The sequence below is a fragment of the Acanthopagrus latus genome, chromosome 11 (genome assembly GCF_904848185.1).
Source record: "Acanthopagrus latus isolate v.2019 chromosome 11, fAcaLat1.1, whole genome shotgun sequence".
Taxonomy (NCBI): Eukaryota; Metazoa; Chordata; class Actinopteri; order Spariformes; family Sparidae; genus Acanthopagrus; species Acanthopagrus latus.
In genome coordinates, this window is record NC_051049.1 from 8,546,506 (window position 1) to 8,571,644 (window position 25,139).

At 42.5% G+C, this 25,139-nt stretch overlaps 4 protein-coding genes across 8 annotated transcripts; 1 reads left to right on the forward strand and 3 right to left on the reverse strand.

Moving 5' to 3' along the window:
* Window positions 1-70: 70 nt before the first annotated feature.
* On the reverse strand, window positions 71-5,522 carry LOC119029349 (flavin-containing monooxygenase 5-like). Of its 3 annotated transcripts, none has more exons than XM_037116141.1 (3): window positions 5,394-5,522; window positions 770-902; window positions 71-626 (listed from the first exon to the last, which is right to left on the reverse strand). In XM_037116141.1, exons 2-3 carry the CDS (start codon window positions 899-901, stop codon window positions 417-419), a joined length of 342 nt encoding a protein of 113 aa, XP_036972036.1. In that variant the 5' UTR covers window position 902; window positions 5,394-5,522; the 3' UTR covers window positions 71-416. The 3 variants fall into 3 exon arrangements, with proteins under 3 accessions (XP_036972036.1, XP_036972035.1, XP_036972037.1); XM_037116140.1 differs by lacking the exon at window positions 5,394-5,522 and adding an exon at window positions 4,340-4,499; XM_037116142.1 differs by lacking the exon at window positions 5,394-5,522 and adding an exon at window positions 2,108-2,171.
* LOC119029342 (flavin-containing monooxygenase 5-like) lies at window positions 3,844-13,207 on the forward strand. 2 transcript variants are annotated; one of them, XM_037116128.1, is made up of 11 exons: window positions 8,211-8,367; window positions 9,025-9,165; window positions 9,319-9,507; window positions 9,613-9,778; window positions 9,892-10,034; window positions 10,209-10,408; window positions 11,179-11,412; window positions 11,592-11,713; window positions 11,810-11,882; window positions 11,976-12,045; window positions 12,129-13,207. In XM_037116128.1, the coding sequence occupies exons 2-11, from the start codon at window positions 9,034-9,036 to the stop codon at window positions 12,483-12,485; spliced, it is 1,686 nt and encodes a 561-aa protein (XP_036972023.1). In that variant the 5' UTR covers window positions 8,211-8,367; window positions 9,025-9,033; the 3' UTR covers window positions 12,486-13,207. The 2 variants fall into 2 exon arrangements, with proteins under 2 accessions (XP_036972024.1, XP_036972023.1); XM_037116129.1 differs by lacking the exons at window positions 8,211-8,367; window positions 9,025-9,165; window positions 9,319-9,507; ... (1 more) ...; window positions 9,892-10,034; window positions 10,209-10,408 and adding exons at window positions 3,844-3,984; window positions 4,081-4,269; window positions 4,381-4,546; window positions 4,764-4,906; window positions 5,388-5,584.
* Window positions 13,208-13,547: 340 nt separating this feature from the next.
* Window positions 13,548-18,494, reverse strand: LOC119029345 (flavin-containing monooxygenase 5-like). Its single transcript, XM_037116133.1, has 11 exons — window positions 18,343-18,494; window positions 17,553-17,691; window positions 17,248-17,436; window positions 16,986-17,151; window positions 16,707-16,849; window positions 16,406-16,605; window positions 16,057-16,192; window positions 15,764-15,983; window positions 15,419-15,491; window positions 13,991-14,243; window positions 13,548-13,901 (listed from the first exon to the last, which is right to left on the reverse strand). The coding sequence occupies exons 2-11, from the start codon at window positions 17,682-17,684 to the stop codon at window positions 13,752-13,754; spliced, it is 1,662 nt and encodes a 553-aa protein (XP_036972028.1). The 5' UTR covers window positions 17,685-17,691; window positions 18,343-18,494; the 3' UTR covers window positions 13,548-13,751.
* Window positions 18,495-20,300: 1,806 nt separating this feature from the next.
* Window positions 20,301-25,108, reverse strand: LOC119029344 (flavin-containing monooxygenase 5-like). 2 transcript variants are annotated; one of them, XM_037116131.1, is made up of 11 exons: window positions 24,923-25,106; window positions 23,532-23,670; window positions 23,233-23,421; window positions 22,967-23,132; window positions 22,681-22,823; window positions 22,382-22,581; window positions 22,048-22,183; window positions 21,732-21,951; window positions 21,572-21,644; window positions 20,924-21,176; window positions 20,301-20,821 (listed from the first exon to the last, which is right to left on the reverse strand). In XM_037116131.1, the coding sequence occupies exons 2-11, from the start codon at window positions 23,661-23,663 to the stop codon at window positions 20,672-20,674; spliced, it is 1,662 nt and encodes a 553-aa protein (XP_036972026.1). In that variant the 5' UTR covers window positions 23,664-23,670; window positions 24,923-25,106; the 3' UTR covers window positions 20,301-20,671. The 2 variants fall into 2 exon arrangements, with proteins under 2 accessions (XP_036972026.1, XP_036972027.1); XM_037116132.1 differs by lacking the exons at window positions 20,301-20,821; window positions 20,924-21,176 and adding an exon at window positions 21,335-21,359 and having other exon boundaries at window positions 24,923-25,108.
* Window positions 25,109-25,139: the final 31 nt, after the last annotated feature.

Sequence of the window (25,139 nt, forward strand, 5' to 3'; positions counted from 1 at the left end):
CTCATTTAATGTTTTTTCTTTATTTTCATGACTATTTACATTGTAGATTTTCACTGAGGGCATCAAAACTATGAATGAACACCTGCTACCATCTGCTAAGTAAAGAGAAACAACAGTCCATCATTACTTTAAGAACTGAAGGTCAGTCAGTCTGGAAAATTGCAAAAACTTTGAATGTGTCCCCAAATTAAAAGAGTCAGGCTGAGGGGCAAGGTTAAAGCACAACACACAGACAGATTGACAAGGAACGAGAGGGAATGGGCCAGACACGGCAGTGTGTAAACAACTGGGGACAACTGGGTAGAAAACAAATCTGGAAATATTTGACTAGAGTTTCATTTTAGGAGGAAGTGCATGTTCAATCTAAACTTGAGGCTCTCTGAAGGACACACCACTGTAAGCAGCACAACCTACTATTACTCATAGTGACCAATAACCTTGAAGGGTATGTACTGCAGCAGTTTGAAGGCCTGAGCATAGAGGCGCATATACAGCAGCATCTCAGAGTGGTGCATGTTGTTGGGGAGCTCAGCTGGTGGAGGGAAGTCACTGAAGGCCATCCTCTCTTTGGAGCTGTTGATGATCACAGAGGAGTAGATGTTGGCCCGTTCAGGCTCTGGATCGTCCTGTGAGGCAGATAAAAACATGGTCATGCGCTTCATTAAGTCTGTATGTTGCTGTCATGACTTTGGGGCCACCGTATGCAACTAAAAATGGGATTCAAGCTTGGTATTCATTGTACTGCGAGGAAATACTGTATGTGGCTTACCTTAAATCTCCATATACCTCCATTGTCATTGCTGCTCTCAAAGCACTCAGGCTGCAGACCTTCTTCCAAACAGGCTTTGATGCTGGTCAGTCCAGAAATCCCTGCACTGATCACTGCCACCTTCTGAAGCATGCTGGAATAAAAATAAAGCAGATTAAGAGAGTCAGTTTTTTAATAAGCACAATAAAACCAACTGACTTCTGCTGGAATAATGAGCGGGAGAGAAAAGCTGTGCGTTGTGTTGCAGCCAGTTATTGACTTTCTATTTTTTTTTCTGTGTTTTTTTTTAGAGGTTCCCTGTATTAAATGACTTAACCTGAAATTAAAGCTTCAAATGCATTAAAATTCTCAAATGACCTATATATTATCGTGGGAGCCATACTCTTCCATTACCTTTATACTTCAAACTGCTACATATAAAAATGTGTTTGGCACCGTGATTGGTTATGTAGTCATACAATCCATCTATAGTCTTTTTATTGATGCACACGTGGCATAAAAAGAAAATGCGGTACTGTCCTTGTTGATAGCGGTTATCATGGCTTGTCTCCCTCTTAGTTTAAATATTACTCAATTACACATTTAATTGACATAGACGTGACTTACCGCCTATCATAACTCATAAAATAACGCTGTAATAAATCACTAGACTGCGTGACCTAAAGGCCAGTAATCAACAACATGAGTCAGCCATTCTGAGATTGTGTCTTAAGAGGTATCTGTGTCTTTCCAAGATTTTATTACGGCTCACAACTGATTAGACGGAACAAAGGAGCTACCAAGAAACCTGCTGGTGTAAATGGATGATGATCTGACTGGCTTCTGAACTTTTAAGTTAGTTTTAACAAAGATGTAACCTGTTTTTGCCTATTGGTATGGGTAGCCCATATAAATATACTGTATATGGAATCAACTGATCAATTCTCTTTTAGAGAAAAGCATTGTATAACAGTATACTTACACATAACCTTCAAGTCACTATGTAAATACAACGTCCTATTTAGACTACTATTGAAGCCATGATCTATGACTTCAGGACTTTAAAGTAAACTGTATAGATACATTTTGGGAAAAAAAAAACCCTGAATGCTGAAGCAACAGGAGCATTTCTCTGCTGTTTCTACATTATCAGTTGACTTTTATAAACAACCAAAGAAAACTTTAGTAAAACTGTCTCTTTGAAAACTTTCTTTTCAAAGGTTTTGTAGAGTAAAATATCAAATACTAAAACTAAGAGCAACACATCACCAATATCATTTGCATATGGTGAAGATTAAATGTATAAGTCTTCGGAGCACATAGGAAAGCTCTTTCTCCGAGACCAGTCAATCACGGTACCTTGTTAGTGCTGCATCAGAGGTTACGCAATCTAAACCTGATGACCTTTCTCATCTGTGTAAATGATCCCCGTCCTCTCTTGAGCTTCCCTTCATTTTATACCCAAGCGCAGATCCTGGGCGGGTTGGATGGTTAAACATTATAGAGCTTGTCAGCCTGTATACGTATTGACGAGACGATGATGGGACTTGGATCAAAGTATTGTCTTCTTGAATATACTTTGTGTCTTTGAGTCGGTGTGCAGTATGTACAGTAGGAAAACTGTAGGAAAAACATGAAAAATATTTTTTTAGTGTGAGGCACATTTTCTTTATGATCAGTGGAAAAATGACTTATCAGAGTTTAAGTAAAAATAAACTTCAGACTTGTAATTTCAAACTCAGAATCTAATTTCAGTATGGTAAAGAAAATGTACTTTATTTAGTGGTTAGGAGAAAGTGCTTTCAACCTCATGGAGTTTGGTTAATCACCATGTCGGCGTTGTTCCTAGAACATCATCAGTGATGTTGTCCAAGGCCATCTTTGCAACCGACCAATAACTGGCACAGTTAACATCTAAAGTGGGGTGTTGTGGCTGAATGTGTATGTGCATCAGCTGGTCACTGCCCTGTCTCTGGTGTCACAGAAGGCAATGTTTGCTCTGGAGTCACTTCTGGCCTTGTTTTGGAGGTGACTGCAGGCTGTGGCTCTTTGGGAGCTACAACAGGTTGTCATACTTTGGGAGTCACAGCAGGCTCTGGTTCTGTCACACAGGCTCCTTCAAGACCTGTTATCAAGTACCACCTGTCTGCGATTGATGTAAGTGGAATTAAAATCTAATACTCTGCTAGGTGCCACAGTCTCAAACGATATTTGCTATTAGATAGACATTTTATCTTTTTAAAGTCTTGCGAAAGTTTTTGATGAAAAACACTGAAGCATAAGTCACGTAAACTAACCGCATCCACTCACTTAATGGACAGAATAGTTGTTTGTTGATTTGTTTTTCGGTACGTTCACTGCTAAAGGACTTTTACTGAGCGGTGATATATCATACATCTTTTCATCCTAAAAAAAAACACAGCAGATGGAGACATTTGTTTAAAGTGTCCTGCTGTTTTGTCACAGTAACCCAGTAGCCGGGATTCTGATCGCACGACCCGCCCTACCCCCTGAGCTAAAGCTGCTCCGTTATTGATTTACATTAATTTGTGACTGCCTTTATGCCTCAGACTGAGCAGCATGTGCCTCCATAACTTTTCACTGACTCAACTTTGCCGAGGACAGAGGTTCATTTATTTTACTCTCCGCCTGTTTCTGCAGCAATTCAAGGGTCAGTTTAGGAAAACCCCTATATAAACTGACACAACCCCATTCAGCATCACTCCGCTCACTGTGTTGAGCCGCATGCAGCATGGAAAAGTATTTTCTGGTTCAAAACGAGAAAAGGTAAGACATTTACACTAAAGTAAATGTAACTTATCAGTATGTGTAAGCTGAGAAAATAAGCTGCCTTTTGAACTTTGATTATAGTAAATGTTTGTGCTTGGCACAGAACAGAGAAATGTCCATACAAACAATGAAATCAAGAGTGGACGGACTACTGTCCATAACATAGAAAATTAATCTGAGACTCCATGTATGCCAGCCATCACAAAAACCTGGAAAACTCTTTGCCAGCTATTCTGTGCACCTCCATGGATGCATCGTCTTGTTAATAAAAAACTATTCAAAGTGATCTGTTTCATGATTCACAGAGCTGAAGTATGACTCGTCGAGTGGCAATAGTTGGAGGAGGTAGTTCAGGTCTGGCCTGTATCAAGTGCTGTCTGGATGAGGGGCTGGAGCCGGTCTGCTTTGAAAGCAGCGATGACATTGGTGGTCTCTGGAGGTTTAAGGTGGGTCACACTGTGTGCAGGCTAGGCTTTTTATTTATTTATTTATTTTGAGATTTAGGGTTGATTATTTTTCTCACCTCCTGGCTCTTCTTGCAGGAGAATCCAGAGCCAGACAGGGCCAGCATCTACCACTCCGTCATCATCAACTCCTCCAAGGAGATGATGTGTTTCAGTGACTTCCCCATTCCTGCACATTTCCCCAACTACATGCACAACTCCCTCATCATGGACTACTTCCGAATGTACGCTGACCACTTCCAGCTCATCAAGTACATACGCTTGAATGTAAGAATGCTTCAAATGTAAAATGTTGTTTAGTTCAATACAACCGAAGTAAAAGAAATATTCTCCTCACCTCAGCAAACTGCTATCTGTTTCTGTCTCTCTGTTGTTCAGACCAAAGTTTTGCAGCTGAAGCAGAGATCAGATTTTTCTCACTCAGGCCAGTGGGATGTTGAGACGGAGAACAAGGATGGCAAAAAGGAGAAACACATTTTTGATGCTGTGATGATCTGTATTGGACATCACTGCCACCCCAACATGCCACTGCAGGACTTCCCAGGTACTAATAATAAAGTTTAAATACACAGAATCAACCTTTGACACAGTATGAACAAGACTGTCCCAGCAACCCTGAGCGATGTGGTTACATAATGCTGTATCAACAGAGAGCTGCACCACCAAAGATAATTGTGTTGTCAACTTAAATTACAGATCTTGCAGTAAGAATATACGGGTGCTTTGTCCAACAGTCACAGTCAAGTCTTTTTTTTTTTCAGGCATTGACACTTTCAAAGGAGAGTACTTCCACAGCCGAGACTACAAGAGTCCTGGTGAGTGGAGGAATAAAAAGGCTATAGTGGTTGGAATAGGAAACTCGGGAGCAGACATTGCTGTGGAGCTGAGCAGAGTCACCAAGCAGGTTTGTGCAAACAGCTTTGGTCACCAGTCCAAAGCTTCAGATTATGACACATGAAAAGCACTTTGCAGTGTGTTCTGCAGTTGAGTTAGCAGTAATTGTTATTTAACGTCTGGTTAGAACGATGTGAAACATGCGCTGTTTGGTTTTACTTGGCTAGGTTTAGGAAAATATTATGGTTTTGGTTAAAAGAAGTACATGACGTAAAAAAGAAAACCATTGTTGTTTCATCAACAATCATCTGCCCCCCCCAGGTGGTTGCAAGTTTACATTAGCAAATATTGCTAATGCTAGCTATCATTTTTATGTCACCCCCCCTTCCCCAAAAAAACCCAAAACAAATTGCAACTACCAACACATTGCTTTTGACAAAAAACAGACACCACATGATATCATTGACGTTATGCTGTTGGCTGACTTGTTAGAAGCTGGAACCAAGATAGTTAATTACTTATTTTTTTAATGTATTCACTTCTGTTTCCAGCTTTACCTGAGCACTCGAAGGGGTTCCTGGATTCTGGACCGACTCGGATACAATGGGTTTCCCCTCGATTTGTTTTTCAACAGGGTGATGACTTTTCTGCAGAGTGTCCTTCCGTTTGGTGTTTTCTGTGGTCTGGCAGAGAGACAACTCAACCAAAGATTTGACCACGCCCTGTACAATCTTAAGCCAAAGCACAGGTACTGTATTTATATAGCTTGGTCAGAAGAATTTGATTGTGCACTGCACTGACTCAGTCCACACCTTAATCCAGATATTACCACAAGCTGCAACATTTGCTGTAGATATTCATAGTCCCCAGACACTGAGTCTAAACAACACTGCTGCCCCCTTGGCATCTCCTTTGTGCTGCCGTCAGGATAAGCAGAGGTTTTCAAAAACTGATGATCACTTTTCATGGTCCTATCAATACAAGGGTGTTGGAGGGGTGCAGTTTCATTAAATTTATTGACCACATTCATGCTCATCAGAAGATGAACCCTCCTCATTTCGTCAAAATCAGTGAGCTTCTCTCCTCCTTGAACCGGCACCTAATCGTGGTGGAGGAGTTTGAGCACCTGAATGATCCTAGGAGCTATGTTGTCCGGGGCTTAATGCCCCTGGTAGGGTCTCCCAAGGCAAACAGGTCCTAGGTGACAGGTCAGACTAAGATCGGTTCAAAAGCCCCTAATGATGGAGATAAAATCGAGGACGCGTACGTCACCCGGATTGGCGTTACCGGGCCCCACCCTGGAGCCAGGCCTGGGGTTGGGGCTCGCAGGCGAGCGTCTGGTGGCTGGGTCTTAGCCCACGGGACCCGGCCGGGCGCAGCCCGAAGGAGCGACATGGCCCCGCCCTCCTGTGGGCTCACCACTCGCAGGAGGGTTCAGAAGGGGCGGGTGTGGTGTGATTTGGGTGGCGGTCGTGGGCGGGGGCCCCGGCGATCCAATCCCCGGATGGTGACTCTAGCCATGGGGACATGGACCTGGTGGTTTGCTAAGTTGCCTGCCTTTCTGTCCGGGGAGCTGGGTTCAGCTTCCACTACAAGCTTATGTTTTGGATTTTTTTTTGTTGTTGTTTTTAATTGTAGGGTTTATCTAAAGTGGTATCTGTGAGTGCATCTGTGCAGCAGCCAGTTGATCATCACACTTTTGTTCAGTTAAACCGTTTTTACAGCCCCTTTCACTTATCAGCAACTTAAGGCTAATTTATGCTCCCCTTGCTTACATAAGAACATAGACACGTGCCTTTCAAAACGGTTAAACCATCACTGCCCACATACTTTCATGTGTCCTTAACGATGGCATGGATTTTATGTAATACAACCACTAGAGGTCGCCACCATGCTGCTCAGAGGTCTCCACTTTCAACACCGTCCAACTCACATTTGCTTCCCTTCTAATCTCATCCCAGCTGTTCTGTAGTGTTTGTCTCTGTGCCCAGGTGAAGTCACACAGGGACGTAATTAATGTAATGTATGTGTGTATCTTCATCTTATCAATGAAAATCAAATTAATCTGCATAGTAACACAAAGTCTGAAGACATTGTTCTGCTTTGTTGCAGGAATTGAGACATCTGAAGGGAAACACCACGCCCCAAATAACAGTTATAACATGTTTTATAATAATAATAATAATAATAATTACTCAAACAGGCAGGGACTGGAACTGCTGAAGAAAAAAGGAATGTTAATGAGCAAATACAATATAATAAAATGATTATTTTATTTCAACTCATGAAAGAAGGCCTCAATATCATATTTAAAAAAATCAGTGTATAAAAATTTAGTCCAACTTAAACTTAACTAAAGAAAGAAAAACTGAGCTGAGGTGACGTGCGGAGAGGCACACTACACTGAGTAATGTCAAGGTGCAACACAGCAAAGCTCACAGCAGATGATATTGAGCAGTCTGTAGTGCATCACCAGGGGTGTGCCTAGCCTCCCACCATCATGGCACTCTGCTTCTGAAAGAAAATAACTCAATACAAACAGGATCAGAAACAAGTAACCAAGTAAAAAGTATCTTACAACCATGAGCTTACTCACTAGCTTTAGTATGGGGCATTAATACCAGAGATCATTCAAGTGCACAAGACTGCTCATGAGTTCATCCAGTGCTTTAAACAAATAGATTAACAAACTATTGACCCATAAGAACCCACCCTGACACAGGTGTCACACGTCCCTTAAAGGTTCTGGAAAATTCCATGAGCAGCTTTATCCTTGACTTTAACTCATGAAGTCCCAGAGTGACATATACTAAACATCACCTCTACCTATTCTGGCAAACCATAATGCCAGGCCTTGTTAACGCATGGCTGATCTACGCCAAGACTGTAAACTACTTGGTGTTTCCTTGATGGAGAAATTATCCAGGTTCTGAGCGTCCGATGTGACATATATGTAACATTACAGATATCTGACAGTGGGGGGTGCTATTTTGAATAAAATAAAAAGTCAGAATGTGTTCTATGTGATCTTTTTAGTCTGTTTTATCCCCCCCATAATTTTCCTTTAAGGAGAAATGTGTCTGGGTTCTTATTTAAATGAAGTTTAAGGTGGGAAAAGCATGGAAAATGGCCTTTTTTCCACTCAGGCAGTAGCACTCTTAAAGGGCTGTTAACAGGAGTACAGCAGTGAACAAACTCAACACTGTGCACGTGTTTGTCTGGGAATGATTACAAGTGGAGCAGGTTTTGCGAAATGTTTAGCTTGAACGTGTTGAGGGTGGTTTGTTATGGAAGTCAGAAGTTGACATGACTTACTTAAAACTTTGCACCCTTTCTTTCTCCTCCCTCGCGATTCAAGTATGAGCATTCCCCTGTTTGGATACATTACACGTCCAGACAGGTTCAGAGTCCTGTACCCGTGTTACTGTTTATTGGAATAAGTGATAAGCGCGGGTGAGTTCATGTGAGCACAGAGGCGGTTTAACATTCAACCGCAGCTGCACTGGATTTGCAATCAGCCTGCTGGAGAAGGTGAGAGCAGTTTTACCAACCTCAACAATGAGAGCATTGTTTTTCAGCATAATAATGATAATAATCGGTCCTGTTTTGGTGCCAGACAAAAACGGGTTTTGTGGCCATGCAGTGACACTTCCTCCAAAGTGATTTACTTCAGCAATATTACAATGAGTTTCAAACAGCTTCATGAGATACTTGACATTGCTGTGCTTCATTGTTCCCTCTCTGGTTCATCACTTACATTCTGATGCATGTTGTTGTGTTATTCTGTCAAATACTATTGACTATTGACTGTTTACTGAAAAAATAACTTACCAAAGTCAGGTCTGGGTGTCTACACTAATAAACTCACAGACTTTGAGGTGCACTGTTGTTAAATCCACAAAGGCACATGGCTGCTCTGAACTCATAAGCCCTCCTTCAAAATCCACATCTGACATTTATGGGGAGGAAATTATCCACAGTTCATAGTGATGTAACGTAAAACAAATGGGTTCCAAGGGGAAGCCCAAAATGGTTTTAAGAAATAAATGACACTTCTCTTCTTTGAATTACCCCTGAAGAAGAGATGTTTTCAGCAAAGCCTGTGAAGGTTCAGGGCGAAGGCCTCGTGGTGGGTTGGGTTTTGATTTCAAGCATGATGCATTTCTGATTCTCTGCTTCCCTCACTAGTGCTCGGCAATGGCTCGACGTGTAGCGGTGGTCGGAGGAGGCAGCGCTGGTCTGATCGCAATCAAGATCTGCATTGATGAAGGCCTGGAGCCGGTCTGCTTTGAAAGCAGCGATGACATTGGCGGCCTGTGGAAATTTAAGGTGAACATCGTGTATCCCACACGTTAATCTTGTTACCAGTTCAAGATTTGTCTTATGATGCTGCATTTAGGATACAAAAACAATGATAAACATATCACTGTCAATCTAACAGTATAATCATCTATCAGCTCTATTTTTCCTCTCTGTCGACAGGACTCCCCTGAGCCGGAGCGAACCAGCATTTATCGCTCCTTGGTGGTCAACACCTCCAAAGAGATGATGTGTTTCAGTGATTTTCCCATGCCCGCTGATTATCCGAATTACATGCGCAGCTCCCAGCTGCTGCAGTACTTCAGACTCTATGCTAAGCACTTTGACTTGCTCAGACACATCCATTTCCAGGTGATTCCAGGTCAAGTAGCCAGGAGAAATCATTCTCTGTTCTCTACAAGTCGAAGTTACTAATGTGTGTGTATGTCTGCGTGAATGTGGGCACGCATGCTTCAGACCACAGTCAGGAGTGTCACACCAAGGGCGGATTTCTGTCAGTCCGGACAGTGGGATATAGTGACAGTTAACAGGGACGGAGAGGAAGAGAGGCGGGTCTTTGACGCTGTTCTGGTGTGTTCGGGCCACTACACCCAACCGATCTTTCCCCTGTCAGAGTTTCCAGGTCTGTAAACAAATACATTGCTTTTCAGATTATCAAGTTCACATCTATGCATTCTTGCCAGAGGCTCTCCTTCTCATTTTGATCTGTAGCATCATCTGTATTTTTTTTTCCAGGACATGAGACGTTTTCCGGCAGGTGTTTTCACAGCTGGGACTATAAAGATGCGGATGCATTCAGAGGAAAGAGGGTTGTGGTGGTTGGAATTGGCAATTCTGGAGGAGACATTGCAGTAGAGATAAGTAGAGCTGCAGAGAAGGTAAGACAGAAGAAGAATAGATAAGCTTTACTGTCTGACAGAGAACAGAGGGACAGACCTAAGACAGAAAGCTAAAATATATGAATTCATGCATGTATCAGTTGTTGTTCTTACAGGATGAGTTCAAGCCAAAATGAAATTTCAGGCCTTATCTCCCCTTATGTTGCTTGACAGACGTTTCTCAGCACTCGTCAGGGGGCCTGGGTGGTCAGCAGGATGTCCAACAATGGTCTTCCCTTGGACATGACCTCGATCACCAGGCTGAACAGCATCCTCATGAAGCTTTTTCCCAGCAGTTTGGTCAACTGGGTGGCAGAGAGATCGCTGAACCAAAAATACGACCACAGACTGTACGGCCTGTGGCCCAGACACAGGTTGGACATCATTTGACCTGGATGACTGTCTGTTCTGCTCTGCCTTGATGATCCCAGGCCACAACCAGCATTCACACACCAGTTTTTATTTCCCTGTTTGTTTAATCTATTCTACCATGTGATTCACCTTTAAAGCCCCAGTTCATATTTTATAACCACTTAGATCAAAGTTGCAGCATAGTCATCTGTAAATGATTAGTCCGATGTTGGGCAGCAGAGGGATAAACACTGTCAACTGTCCTCCATGTTTACAGTATAACAGACTTTCTCCACGTATGTTGCTCCTTAATCAAAGCCTTGGCAACTGCTCTCAAATGAAAACGTAAATCCTGTTCTTATGTAAGAGTCTGTGGCAATGCTGGCAGCTGTGCAAGGTTACATACAGTGTGGCTTTAAATGAGACCTATTATGCTTTATTGTTTTTGCTCTACCTTCAGTGTTTAATGTAAGTTATTTTGCATGTAAAGGGTCTTGAAAGTTAAGAAGCCCAAAGTTCGTGCCGACCTAAGAGAGAACTAAAACAGTGAGAGTGTTTCAGTCAGAGGGGGAACGCCTGAAAGTGAGCATGAGGTGTCTCCTGAGGTTGTATTCTCCTTACTTGCAGATAATGTCTGTATTTCAAATGTAATGTTGTGATGTTCATAACTTAAAACTGCAAGCATAATTGATGTTTGCTCTTCCGGCTAATACGCTGGTGTCATTTTGAATGTGAAGAATCTTCGTAGCGCACCAGGTCTGGCTGACTGCTGTCATTTCCTGTCTTTCCCCAGACTTTTGGACAGGAGGCCTTTGGTCAACTGTGACCTGCCTGATCAAATCCTTCAAGGAGCGCTGGTGATGAAACCCAATCTGAGAGCCTTCAGGGACTCCGGGGTCGTCTTTGAAGATGGCACCGCAGAGGAGAACATTGACGCTGTGGTCTTCTGTACAGGTTATAAAGCAAACTTCCCATTCCTGCCTCCAGGTCTGTCTGAAGGGCCTGACCAAGAGTTGACATTGTATAAGTAAGTATATAAAAGGTGGTTAGAGTTTTGTTTGGCCTATTATTATGAAACAATCAATCTTTAACCTTGAATGGTGTGTTTATAAAGAGCACCCAATTGACAAGTCCTGCATGTTGTGCCTTTGTTAAGTCGTGGTGCATGGAAGACATGTTAAGTGTGTTTGTTTCCTTAAATTTCAGGAGACTGTTTCCTCCTTCTCTATCCAAACCCACACTGGCAGTCATGGGTCTCTTCCAGACGAAAGGACCCATCCAGCCAATTATGGAAATGCAGGCGCGGTGGGCTGTGAGAGTCTTTTCAGGTAAATCATTTTCGAGCTGTACATGAACTGTATATGCACAGACGCACACAGCATTAAGTAGCTGGATGCTTCGGCTGGTGTGTTTTTATCTTTAAGGTATGAGCTATCTTCCGTCTGAGAAGAAAATGATGGAGGTTATCGAGTGTGACACAAAGAGAAACAGCAAAAGGTAAAAATTAACCTCACACTGAGAGCAGATTTAAAAAAAAAAATGAATATGTCTTGTTGAAAATGATCCATATCTCATTTTTTGTTTTCTCAGCTATCCGTGCCCACGGCAGGCCGCTCTCTATGTAGATTACATCTCTTACCTAGATTTCATGGCAGGAGAGGTGAGTTTAGCTCAGCTGTACATCAAACCGTGTTACTCCACTATGTATGAGACACAAGCATCATGACAGACTTCCACTCACAGATCGGGGTCCGACCAAACCTCCTGAGGCTAATGCTGCGAGATCCTGTGCTCTGGGTGAAGGTCGCCTTTGGTCCCTGCACTCCTTATCAGTACCGTCTGACTGGGCCTGGACAGTGGGCCGGAGCCCGACGGGCCATCCTCACTCAGTGGGATCGGGTGGCTCAGCCTTTCAGAACCAGAGCAGTACCAGAACCAGAGAGCCGGTCGTCCGTCCTCTTCTCTCCATTGCTGCTAGTATTGGGTGGGACTGTGATAACAGCGGTGCTCATGTCGAAAAATGAGACTGTTCCAGCTCAGATTCTGGACAGGTGCAAGATTTTCCTCAAGGACTCCTGGTTTACAGGTTATCCACAGTAACACAATGAAATCTGGATGTAGCTTCTGCAATATAGGGTCCAAAATGATGTCCATATGTTATAATATAGACATCGCAATAGACACAGATTACAGACCTTTAATGTCCAAAAATACAATTGAAGCAAAAGACCAAAAAGTCTGAGAATGTTTTAAAGTCATGACTTCTACTTTAGCCCTTTTACTTTGGTGAACAAATACTTTATATGTAATAAAGGGGGTTTGTACAGTGTTTTAAGTAGCTTGCACTCTTCTCACAGGTGAGCAGGAAAACTTTTAATCAAAATATGTGTGTCTTTTTGTCTTGTGTGTCATTCAGACACCAGACATAAAACGTGTGCCTAATATTTTCAAAATAAGAGGAATGCCTCAGTATAGGTTGGTTAACTTTGAAGAAAATGCTCCTGAATAATTGAATTTAGGAGAGTAAACCACAAAGTCCAGAGAGAGTGAATAAGCTGGTGAACAGCTCCATCTGGTGGCGTTGTAGTGTTGTTTAAACCATCAGCAATTACAAGCTTGTGTTCAGCTTTATATAAACTAGTGTAAAATCTGGCATCCAGATGTTTATGCAAATTAAGCCATCTGAGCCTTTGAGTGTTTTATTTTGTGTGTGTGTGTGTGTGTGTGTGTGTGTGTGTGTGTGTGTGTGTGTGTTTGAGAAACCAATCTTTCTTGTTATGGCACTGAATTTATTAAGGTTGCAATAAAATAAATTAGTTTCATTTTGGTATTTCTGTGTGTATACTGAACCTATGTTGATTACTGGGGAAGACATAATGTGAGACAGAATGTACACCAGTATTGTACAGCTGAACTTACTAATAAACCTTTTATTAACTCAAAAGTTAAAGGTAATTAAAGGTGTAAAGGTGTGTCATGTCTTGCAGGCCCTGCACAACCTCAAAGGGGTTTTCAGCCTGTCGTAATGTGCAAATAGATATAATAAAGTTATACTTTATATACTATACTTTTTTTAATTTTTTTTTTTATCTCGTGTATGGCCACTTCCCAGCTATTCTAGTATATTGTTAAAGTTTCAAAAAAGCTGAACGCAAAATGACATTCAGGTGAGACGTCAAACACATTGGTTTATTGAGGCAGGAAAAACACTGTGCTTGTGGTGACTGCAAATACACCTGGTAATCTTAGTTGTCCTTGACCCTAACAATCCACAAATATCACTCCACCTGCTGTTTCAGCTCGGCTTTAATTTGATTTCTAGAAACAGTAGATGTGGTATTTGTTTAGCTTGTTGGTGGAGCTTGTTTAGATCGTTTGTGGGCGGAGCTTGGACAGAAGGGTTGGGATGGTGGTTGGGTTGCGCACATGGACGTAGTAGATGGAAGCTGCTCCAGCCATGACTGCTAGGCTCAACTTAAACAGGCGGCCAGTGATGGAGGCCTCTTGTTCCTTCAGCTGGAGGAGACAGGAGGTCAGACAGTCTTACTTCAAACATTCAGTTCTTCACTGTACATTAAACATTACATCATGTGTTCATCTTAGACCTGTCTGGTTTTTAGGGGCTGGTTCACACGGTCAAACTGGGTGAAGATTGCTCTGCGGGCTCCCTCCCACTTCCCTCGTCCCATCAACCGGTACTGGTAAGATGTGGCAGGCTCCCACAGAACCCTCTTGAACAGTGGGTAGTCTGTGAAGAGGAGCCAGAGGAGACTTGGACGCACCCCGATCTCTCCTGCAACGTCATCCATGTAGGTAAGAAAGTCCACCTGCAGGGGTGTCAACTTTGACGTAACAAAGCTGTGGAGAGGATTAATCAAAACTGAATGTCGGAATCAAAGAAGCCCCTCTTTCTCACTGTATGCTACAAACCAGCTGGTGAACATTGTGGAGGTGTCAGCAGCTAAAGAGCCAGTTCTTACACAGGTCGCGCCCTCTACTGGACTCTATAGGTAGAGCACTCCACCAGTCACATGCATACATTTCCCCCACTGAAAATTTTAATATGCAAAGCAACAGTGTGGGTCACAGCACATAAGGACGTGTGCCGGTTACCTGTTGTACCGCTGTCTAATTTTGACCGCTGACCCACATAGTCTCTTTCTGAGTGGTGGTTGAAGACTACAGAGTGCTCCACCAGATCAGGCACAAGTAGAGGTGGGTGCAATTTTTAATGCTTTGCTGTGATGCTCCTGTCCGCAAACCTCCTGGTCCCCAAGAAGATGGGAACTTTGACACAATTTGCATCGCTGCATTTTAAACCAGCACATCACCATGAATATTGTCTGCATGTTAACTGCCAAGCAGTTGCTGGAACTGGTTAAACCGGGTGATTGGTTAACCACCATTGACCTGAATTATGCATATCATTGAATGTCATGTGGGTGCAGGGGCTCGCTGAGCAGCCCATCCATTGGTCCCATCGGGTCAACAGGGCATGCAATGATCCAATTCTAGCATGCGCTATCAAAGGAGATGGGTTTTGACACTGACCACGCTCAGCTGATCTCCAGGCTTTGCTTTGAGATCAAATGCAAAATTTCAGCAGATGAATCCTGCATGGGTTTGTGTGATTGAGTTCTGTACCCACAGTATTCAGCAGAGGGCCTCACCTGTGCCTATAACTCTTGGGTTATAGAACCGTGACCCAGACATTTCCCTCAGATGCTGAATAAACCACAAGTTAAGGAGAGTGAATATAGGACCTACATTTATGAAGTGATGACAAACACAACTATAGCTATGTTTTAATGTCCACCTGATGGGTAATAAGCAACTGTTTGCTAACATAGTACTCTGCATTAATAGGTGCATAGTACTCTGCACCTATTAATGGCCCAAAACATATTAATACAGCTGAAAAAGATTGACGATCAACGACAAATGCCATCATCCATTCACTTTAGAGGGATAAAGTAAAATAAAAAGTGGTAAATAACAGCAAAAATCAGACAAGGGAAAATTAGAAGCTTTACGATTTCTCCATGTCCTTGGTGTCCTTCGCAATCGCCTTCATCATTGCCTTTTTTGAGGGTAATTTTTTGATTCCTGAAGAGCAAAAAGACAGACTGACATGACTGGAAAGTATCCAAACTGGCAGAAGGTCGTAAAGTCAGCATCAAGTCAAGTATTATATAGCTCATTTGGAAACAACCAGGGGTGACTAGTGTTGAATGAATTAGTCAGAAGCCAAACGACACAACAGCAACAATATAATACACAGTAAAAATAAAAATAAAATAAAAATAAAAAATGTAGTGTGTAAGAATAACTTATAAAATGATAAAATATTACCAATAAAATGCAGCATGCAGCATCACCTTTGAAGACACGTGTGACCCAGCGTGCCTGCATCTCCGCCAGGATATTGATGGCTCCAAACCCATGGATGAAACCCACGACAGCCAGAGTGGGATGCTCCATGTTGGGAGGAAAGACGTGCTTGTACAGACCAACACGGTGTCCAGACTCGTATGTGGCATTGCTCGGCAAGTACGGAAAACCATAGTTGTAACCTGTGGCGAACACAATTGTATCCACCTGCAAGAGGAAAGAGATAATTTAGGGATTAACCTAACCCTTGAAGGTATCCTTGGGAACAATGTCCTCTGACCTTCTCCACAGTGCTGCCATCATCAAACACCACGGTGGAGCCACGGATCTCCTTCACATTTGGTTTGATAATGACCGACCCAGACAGAATCCTGAGAGGCAAATCATCGTTCAGCACTGGCATCTGACTGAAGAATCTGATGAGGAGGCAGAACAAGTTAGAGATTAAGACCGTTTGATGGAGAGAGAGAGAGTGAATAACACATCAACAGATTGGAAACACTTTCCTTATTTTGGAAGTTGTAAATCTTTAATTTAATGGACTCCATTACCTCCACAGATAGGTAAAAATATGAGGTCAGACTTCATGCAAAAAGAGAAATTATCTCTGTATTCCTAGAAGCACCTACCCATGTTTGGGTTTGAGGGCATACATGGTGTGGTCGTACATGCTGTTGATTTTCCTCTCGCCTATCCAGTTGAGGATGCTAAGTGGCAACCACTGCCACAACATGTGGACGAAGCGCGTGTTATAGTTAATGTCCACTGGCAGGCCGTTGTCAGACACCTGACGGATCACCCAGGCACCACGACGAGTGCTCATATACACCTGCAGAAGGAGAGCAAGAGGCAGACAATCAACATACATGAATGATCTTCAATCAATGTCTTATATCAACGGAGGACAAGAGCAATCAGACAAGACGCAACCTGCTCTGCCACTCTGCTGCTCTCCACCGCGATGTCACCTCCAGAGTTACCGATACCGATGACCACCACTCTCTTCCCGTGCATGTCCTCGGGCCCCTTGTAGTCCCAGCTGTGGAGGTACTTCCCTTCAAATGTCTCAATTCCTGCAACACAGCAGAACGATGTGTCTTCAGACTTTGAAGACAGACAATGTGATCCATTAATGTCACTAATCAGCTTTAAAAGTCGAACTCGTTTGAATGCAAGCCTGGGCAACATTCACACTGAGCGTGTCTGTACCTGGGAAGTCTTTGAGCGGCAGGTTAGGGTAGGTGTAGTGACCAGAGCAGCAGATCACTGCATCAAAGACATGCCTCTCCTCCTGTCCGTCTCTGTTCTCAGTCACCACTTCCCATTGACCAGTGCGAGAATAGTCTGGTCTCTGTCTGACACTCTTCACTGAGGTCTAAAACACATAATACAGCAGATTAGTTAGTAGATATTGTTTTTAAAATGCTGTGAATAAACAATTTGCCTCTTTCTGTTCACTTGATTTCATTACCTTGAAGCGAATGTGTTGCAGCACTTTAAAGTGCTCTGCATACAGCTTTAGGTATTTCAGGATTTTCGAGTGATGCATGTAGTTGGGATAATCGGCAGGGATGGGGAAGTCGCTGTAGCACATCATCTCCTTGGATGCGTTAATTGTGAGCGAACGGTAGATACTGGCCCTGTTGGGCTCTGACACTTCCTGCAAAAAATGTTTGAAATGGCAGAAAACAGGAGAGAAGAAACAGAGTGACTTGAACAGCTTTGAGGATTAAAAACGAAATTGTTGTCTTCACCTTTTCTGGAGCGATGACCTGCCTTGAACCTCCACAGTCCGCCCAAGTCATCACTGCTTTCAAAACAGGTTGGCACCATGCCCTCATCCAGACAGGCCTTGCTGCTGGCCAGACCAGAGGGGCCTGCCCCGATCACTGCTACTCTGTGCACCATGGTGGAGCTGCACGAAATAAAAAGACATTTGCTTATTTATTTTTTTCTCGCAATCATCAGATTGAAGCACAGAATTTTCAGTCCCTGCAAACATAGATTAATATGGAGGCACATAGCATTGTGCCCCCAAATGCCTGCTGTGCTAATAAGCCTTTTCTTTTACTGTAGAAAAAGAAAGGTAGCTCAGATATGTAAACATATTTGCAATAGCTCCGGATTGCTTTGAAGATATTTGCGATTGCATGCAGCAGAAAGCAGTTACTGGTTTGAACCTCATTTATGTCACTTAATACATATAACATTTATCAGCCCCTAACGTCAGACTCTGTCATAAAACCTTCTCAGTTTATACATAAAAAGATGATCTCACATTTTTTGAGAGCATTAAAACTTTAGAATGACTCAGTGAAAGTCCAAGGCTGTGCAAACTATTCAGACTCTGCTGAGAACCTTTATAATTATCAGCGTTTGGACAGTATCAGTGTAGAATGTGCAGATCAGCCTAAAATTAGCCATTCACAAACTTCTTTGATAGCTGTCTTCGGTATTCTGGGTTTGATTCAGTCATGTTGCAGTTTAATTCCTTGTACCGATAGGCCACACACATCAAGAAATTACCAGCTGCTGTAAATGATATCAGAACTACAGGTCTTCTTACCTTGATCCTTGCTAGTTACTGTTTTATGCCTCCCAATTGGTATGTGCGTCCCCAGAGCACAGCCTTTTTTATGTCAGGCGGTAACTGACGAGATGCATTCTTTTTTTCTTTTTTCCTCTCTTTTGCTGCTCCCAAAAAAGGCGAGGTTGAAGTTAAATGGTGTTTACCAAAATCCAAATGGGTGTGATTGTGACTAAAGTTCAACTTGTGTTCTAGGAGTTTTATCAAGTTGATTAATTTTTTGAAGTAGTGCTGATGAATAATTGACTAACAGTGTCTGCATCAATGTTTTCTGTCGGCCACTTTGTCTTTCTTTCTGTGGGTCTTTCATGACGAAACAGTTTCAGATTTAGTCCCCATTACATGACCCCCACTCTCTATTCAAAGCCATAAGATTAAATGATCTTATGGCTATATATAAATGACTATTTCCTTATGCTGGCTCAACAGCTTTGAATGTACTTTGGGCTAGACTAGGATAGGCATTTTAGAATAATTTTATTTACATTTCCAGGAGTAAGAAGCGGTCAACATGTTCTCCTTTTGTCTGGCAGTACAAAGATGTGTGTATGAGCAAGACAGAGCCAGCTGTTGCACAACTTGATAGGGAGGTCACGTTCTCCCCAGCAACACATCAGCAACAGTCACTCAACAAGCACAACTGTGTGCATGTAGTAAATTAGTGGACTCTGTACAATAATACACAGGCACAACACTTCTTTTACTTTAAGTCTCTTAAGTCCCAGCTCATCATCCCTTTTTTGAAAAATATGAGCATATTTGCTAAACAGTTATATGTTTTTTAGATTACAAAATTTCAGATGGTAAAATGCCCTTCAGCCTCCACTTCGAAGCTCCATCCTAAAAAATGGCCAGTAGAGTAAATCTGATTTCATGCTTTCATGCTATCCAAAATATCCATTAAATCCATAATATGTAACATTTCTGCATTAAATTGACGAGACGTTTTTTACATATTTTGTTGAGTTTTGCAATTGTGTTAACTCAGAAGTTTCCAACAGTGTTCAGTCCCAGTCTAAAGAAATCTGTCGTTTTATTTGAGCTAATGGTGTGCTTTATTTAGTGGTCTGTCGCTATGACTGCCAGGAAAACATTTGGATAGTGAGGAAGGAAGTCAGAGAACGTGACCAGACAGAGTTAATAAAACCTCATTACATCACCTCAACAGTGAATATTTCTGCCTAAGTCATATTGATACATTTTCATTATCAATGGTGGTTAACACTGACGACAGCAACTCCCATGATCCTAAGATACTTATGCCCTTAGCAGCAGAAATGACATATCATCCATCACACAAAAGTCACATTCACCACAGATGTGGGACGGTCGGTTAACCACAGCTTTTCACATGCTGCATCCTTCATGACAGAGCCAAGGGGCCATTTAAAGTTAATTATTAAATCAGTGTGTCAGTGCCTGGAAATGGATTAATCGTCAACCATCAACTACAAGGAAAGAGTGGGTGCACGTAAATTGACACACAATATGAAGTATTCCCACCCAAAAAAAAAACAAAAACAGGATACATCAGTTATATTAGCATCTGTAAAGGTCACATTAAGGGTCGTTCCCACTTCAGTCACCTACCTCAAACTGAGATACCAGACTACGTTGCATTGTGCACCTTTCTGTGGTTGTGTCATTCAGAACGTGGCTGCTTGATGTTCAATGGAATACATCAGGTCTCTTGAAACAAGTTGAATGGTTCTTAAGAATCCCTTCAACAAATTGGCATCACACACACGATCCCCAGAGAACTACTGGTGAGTGCAAAATATCTTAATTTCTGCCTTTCCACATCTTTGTTGGACAGAAGAACTTGTGTGATTGTTGCAATACTCCCGTGAGCATCAGTACCTGGGCCAGAGCTCATCCCCACTATTCTTTTATATTGTTATAGTTTGAATAAAATTAGACACAAGATAACACTCGGCTGAGACGTCTAAAATATTGGTTTATTCACACAGGAAAAAACTCCACATTCATGGTGACTTTTGGTTGGATATGGTGTGAATACATCCAATAAGCTTGGCAGTTCTTGACCTCAACAATCCGGAAAACGTATTTCCTCTAAAACATATTTTGTAAAGGGGGTTACATTTGGATATATTTTAGGATAAACAGTTGCCATATTATAAGATTAAGCATGTAAATAAAACTAAATAAATATGTAGATACTGAAATATCCCTAGCAAATAAATCAGCAGGTCAGACAGCTAGAGATCCATTTAATCATTCCCATTATCACGACCCGGAGAGGAGTTTATTGAAATAGATGTGTTTTGTTGTGTGTGTTGGAGCTTGTTTAGATTGTTTGTGGGCGGAGCTTGGACAGGAGGGTTGGGATGGTGGTTGGGTTGCGCACATGGATGGAGTAGACGGAAGCTGCTCCAGCCATGATGGTCAGGCTCAACTTAAACAGGCGGCCAGTGATGGAGGCCTCTTGCTCTTGCAGCTGGAGGAGACAGGAGGGAAAAGGTTAAATGTTAAAGTTTTGCCAAATTGTCAGTTTGTCACGTAAGAATATGCATTTAGCATTTCAGTGTCGTTGACAGACCTGTCTGGTTTTTAGGGGCTGGTACATGCGGTCGAACTGGGTGAAGATTGCTCTGCGGGCTCCCTCCCACTTCCCTGGTCCCATCAACCGGTACTGGTAAGCCGTGACGGGTCCCCACAGAACCCTCTTAAACAGTGGGTAGTCTGTGAAGAGGAGCCAGAGGAGACTTGGACGCACACCGATCTCTCCTGCAATGTTATCCATGTAGGTGACAAAGTCCACCTGCAGGGGTGTCAACTTTGACGTAATGTAGCTGTGGAGAAAATATATCAGACATGAAAGTAGGAATCTCATACTAAAGCTAATGCAACGACTCAATGAAATAAAAGGTTAATATGAATACAAAATATAAAATTTGTCTGCACTCAGACCAGTGAGTTTACTTACAATGAAATAACTGCAGGAAATAATTTGCTTCAAAAAAGGTCAGTCGAAGCTGATGAGAATAAATTTACTTAAGTCAAAGGAAAATTGTATTGGACTTCCATTCATCAAGTGACCACTAGCAACATAGATGTAGACGTTGGATGTAACATCTTTAAATCCTTAAAACCAAAAGTATTAACACAGCTTTAACAAACAAACAAACAAACACATCTGCAAATGTTACCAATAACAACAATCAGGCAAATTAATGATGAACTTCACCTTTTCTCCATGTCCTTGGTGTCCTGCTCTACAGCCTTTATCATTGCCCGGTTTGAAGGTAATTTGTTCAGTCCTGAGGAGCAAATAGACTGAGGTGAATACAAGTGACTGCAAAGTGACAAGACTAATGGCTTGTGTTAAACTGGACATGCAGCATCACCTTTGAAGACTCGGGTTACCCAGCGGGCCTGCATCTCAGCCTGGGGCATGATGGCGCCCAGGGCGTGGATGAAACCCACGACAGCCAGAGTGGGATGCTCCAAGTTGGGAGGAAAAATGTGCTTGTACAGACCAACACGGTGTCCAGACTTGTACATGGTGTTGCTCGGCAAGAATGGGAAATCATAGCTGTAACCTGTGGCGAACACAATGGTGTCCACCTGTCAGAAAGAAGAGACACGTGGGAGATTAACGTACATTGTGTTTGAAATAAACCAATATTCTTGAGGGTATTCTCGGAAATAATGCCCTCTGACCTTCTCCACAATGCTGCCATCGTCAAACACCACGGTGGAGCCACGGATCTCCTTCACATTTGGTTTGAGAATTACCGAGCCAGACAGAATCCTGAGAGGCAGATCGTCGTTGATCACTGGGATCTGACTGAAGAGTCTGATGAGGTGGGAGAAGAAATCAGAGCAGACAGCAAAAAGGTTAAAGGGATAAGTAGTGAAAACAATGAAAGCAAGACATTCACAGACTTCCAACATCAAATGCACTTTAACTGATCATGTAAATTGTAAAGCTGTAAATGTGACTGACTTCATTGCCTGTACATTGCAGCAACAAGATGAGGCAGTTGGAACCTACCTGTGTTTGGGTTTGAGGGCATACATGGTGTGGTCGTACATGGCGTTGAGCTTCTGCTCGCCAATCCAGTTGAGGATGTTCATTGGCAACAGCTGGAACAAGATGTGGACAAAGCGCGTGTTGTACTTCATGTCCACTGGCAGGCCGTTGTCAGACACCTGACGGATCACCCAGGCACCACGACGAGTGCTCATATACACCTGCAGGAGATCAGGAGAAAGCCGTTACTAGGCATGAATTATCTTTAATCCAACTCTTGTATTAAAAAGTACTAGAGCCATCAGACGAGGCTTCCAAACCTGCTCTGCCACTCTGCTGCTCTCCACGGCGATGTCACCTCCAGAGTTACCGATACCGATGACCACCACTCTCTTCCCGTGCATGTCCTCGGGCCCCTTGTAGTCCCAGCTGTGGAGGTACTTCCCTTCAAACGTCTCAATTCCTGCAACACAGCAGAACAATGTCTTCAGACTTTGTGTTACTAAAATAAGGCGATTCAGTTACGTCACTATCCAGCTCAGGATTTAAAAGTGAGACTCGTTTGAATGCAAGCCTGGGCAACATTCACACTGAGCGTGTCTGTACCTGGGAAGTCTTTGAGCGGCAGGTTAGGGTAGGTGTAGTGACCAGCGCAGCAGATCACTGCATCAAAGACATGCCTCTCCTCCTGTCCATCTCTGTTCTCAGTCACCACTTCCCATTGACCAGTGCGAGAATAGTCTGGTCTCTGTCTGACACTCTTCACTGAGGTCTAAAACACATAATACAGCAGATTAGTTAGTAGATATTGTTTTAAAACTGCTGTGAATGAACCATTTGCTTCTTACATTTCACATGGATTTTGTTGTTACCTGGAAGCGAATGTGTTGCAGCACTTTAAAGTGCTCTGCATACATCCTGAAATACTTCAGGATTTTCGAGTGATGCATGTAGTTGGGATAATCGGCAGGGATGGGGAAGTCGCTGTAGCACATCATCTCCTTGGAGATGTTGATGGTGAGTGAACGGTAGATACTGGCCCTGTTGGGCTCTGACACTTCCTGCAAAAGATGTTTCAAATGGAAGAATACAGAGAAAATAAGCAGATTGACAAGAGTAGCACAGTTCATAAAAACTAAACTTGTCAGCGCTTTCTGTGGCGATGACCTGCCTTGAACTTCCACAGTCCACCCATGTCGTCGCTGCTTTCAAAACAGGTTGGCACCATGCCCTCATCCAGACAGGCCTTGACGCTGGTCAGACCAGAGGGGCCTGCCCCGATCACTGCTACTCTGTGCACCATGGTGGAGCTGCACAGTGGAAAAAGGGAAAAATATATTTTTATGTCATCATTGTTATCGGATTTAAGTATATAACCTTCAGTCCCAAGAAATAAACATGGTTTGTGCCAAGAGGTGAGTCTCATTCAAAATACAGTGAGGCTTTTACCTACTGTTGAATGAATGAATGAATGAATGAATGAATGTTCTATTGATAAAACACTACTTGGAACTTTCATTTTCTATTTTGCAACTTCAGTGATTAGTGTTGTGAGAGCAACACTGGAACATCTGGAAACCATTCTACATCTTTCTCACATGTCTCTGAAGACCATCTTCAATATTCTTGTTTTGTTCAGTTGCATTGCAGCTTAATTCATTTGCACGTAAATGGGGTACACCACGCATCTCACTATAATATTCCAAAACTATCCGCAGTAGGAGTAAACGTGACACATCCCTAATGCTCACACAAGTGCGTTAACACACGGCCTCAACAGTGAAGTACGCAGATGGTTTTGGCTCTGGTAGCCCTCTGATCAACGTTCAGTCTTTAAACACACGCTCTTTAAACACAGGTGGACTATGTTGCTTAACCGAGTTGTTTAATCAAAGCAATCTATAAAGACCACCATGTCCCACTCACTGTCAAAGCCACTACAGATTTATTATAAAGAATTCAGGACAGAACCCAGTTTGAAATGCCTTGGCGGTAAAGTAGACCAGACAGCCTTTTTCCCCCCCATTTCTGTCGCAAAGAGAGATCCTGTGCAGTGTCCACCGAGCTCTGATTGTATCATCCTTCAACATTGTGTCCTGGTTTGGTCTCTTGTCTGTTTGATTCTAACAGAGGAGTCAAGCATGAAACCAGAATCACAGGCTGCGCTGCCAGCTCATAGAATCTGATGCAAAATGAATAAATAGGCTGGCACAACAAAATCCATGATGATGCATCCTCATCCATTCTTTCCCCTTTCTGAGCTAATGCCTGTGCAGGGAAGTTGTTAAAAAAGAAAAAAAAGAAAAAAGAAAATCATAAAAATCATATATCCCCAAAGCCACTGCAAAACTCCACAACTACTGAGGAAGAACAACGTACTGCACTTTTTTACTTTTCGACTCTTGATGTTACAAAGCCATTTTCTTTTTTAATACATGTCATGTTATTCCATGTAATATTTTGTATTTCACTGTAGATTTGATGTCCTTGTATCTTTCATGAGCTTATATAATCTTGAATTAAAAAATGCACCAGAACTGCAGCAGTATCAACTCTTCTTACCTTGATCCTTGATTGTGTGTTGGTTTTTGGCGCCTGAGTTGTGGGACGAGCACCACTAGAGGACAGACTTTTATACTGTGGCATTCTCCAAGGAGATGCACCCCTCTATCCCTCCCCTCCAAAAAAGGCAGTTAAAATTTAAAGATTTGACTGTGACTAAAGTTCAATTGTGTCCTCTGAGTTCAATCGAGCAGCTGCAGAGGGCTGACGATCAGCC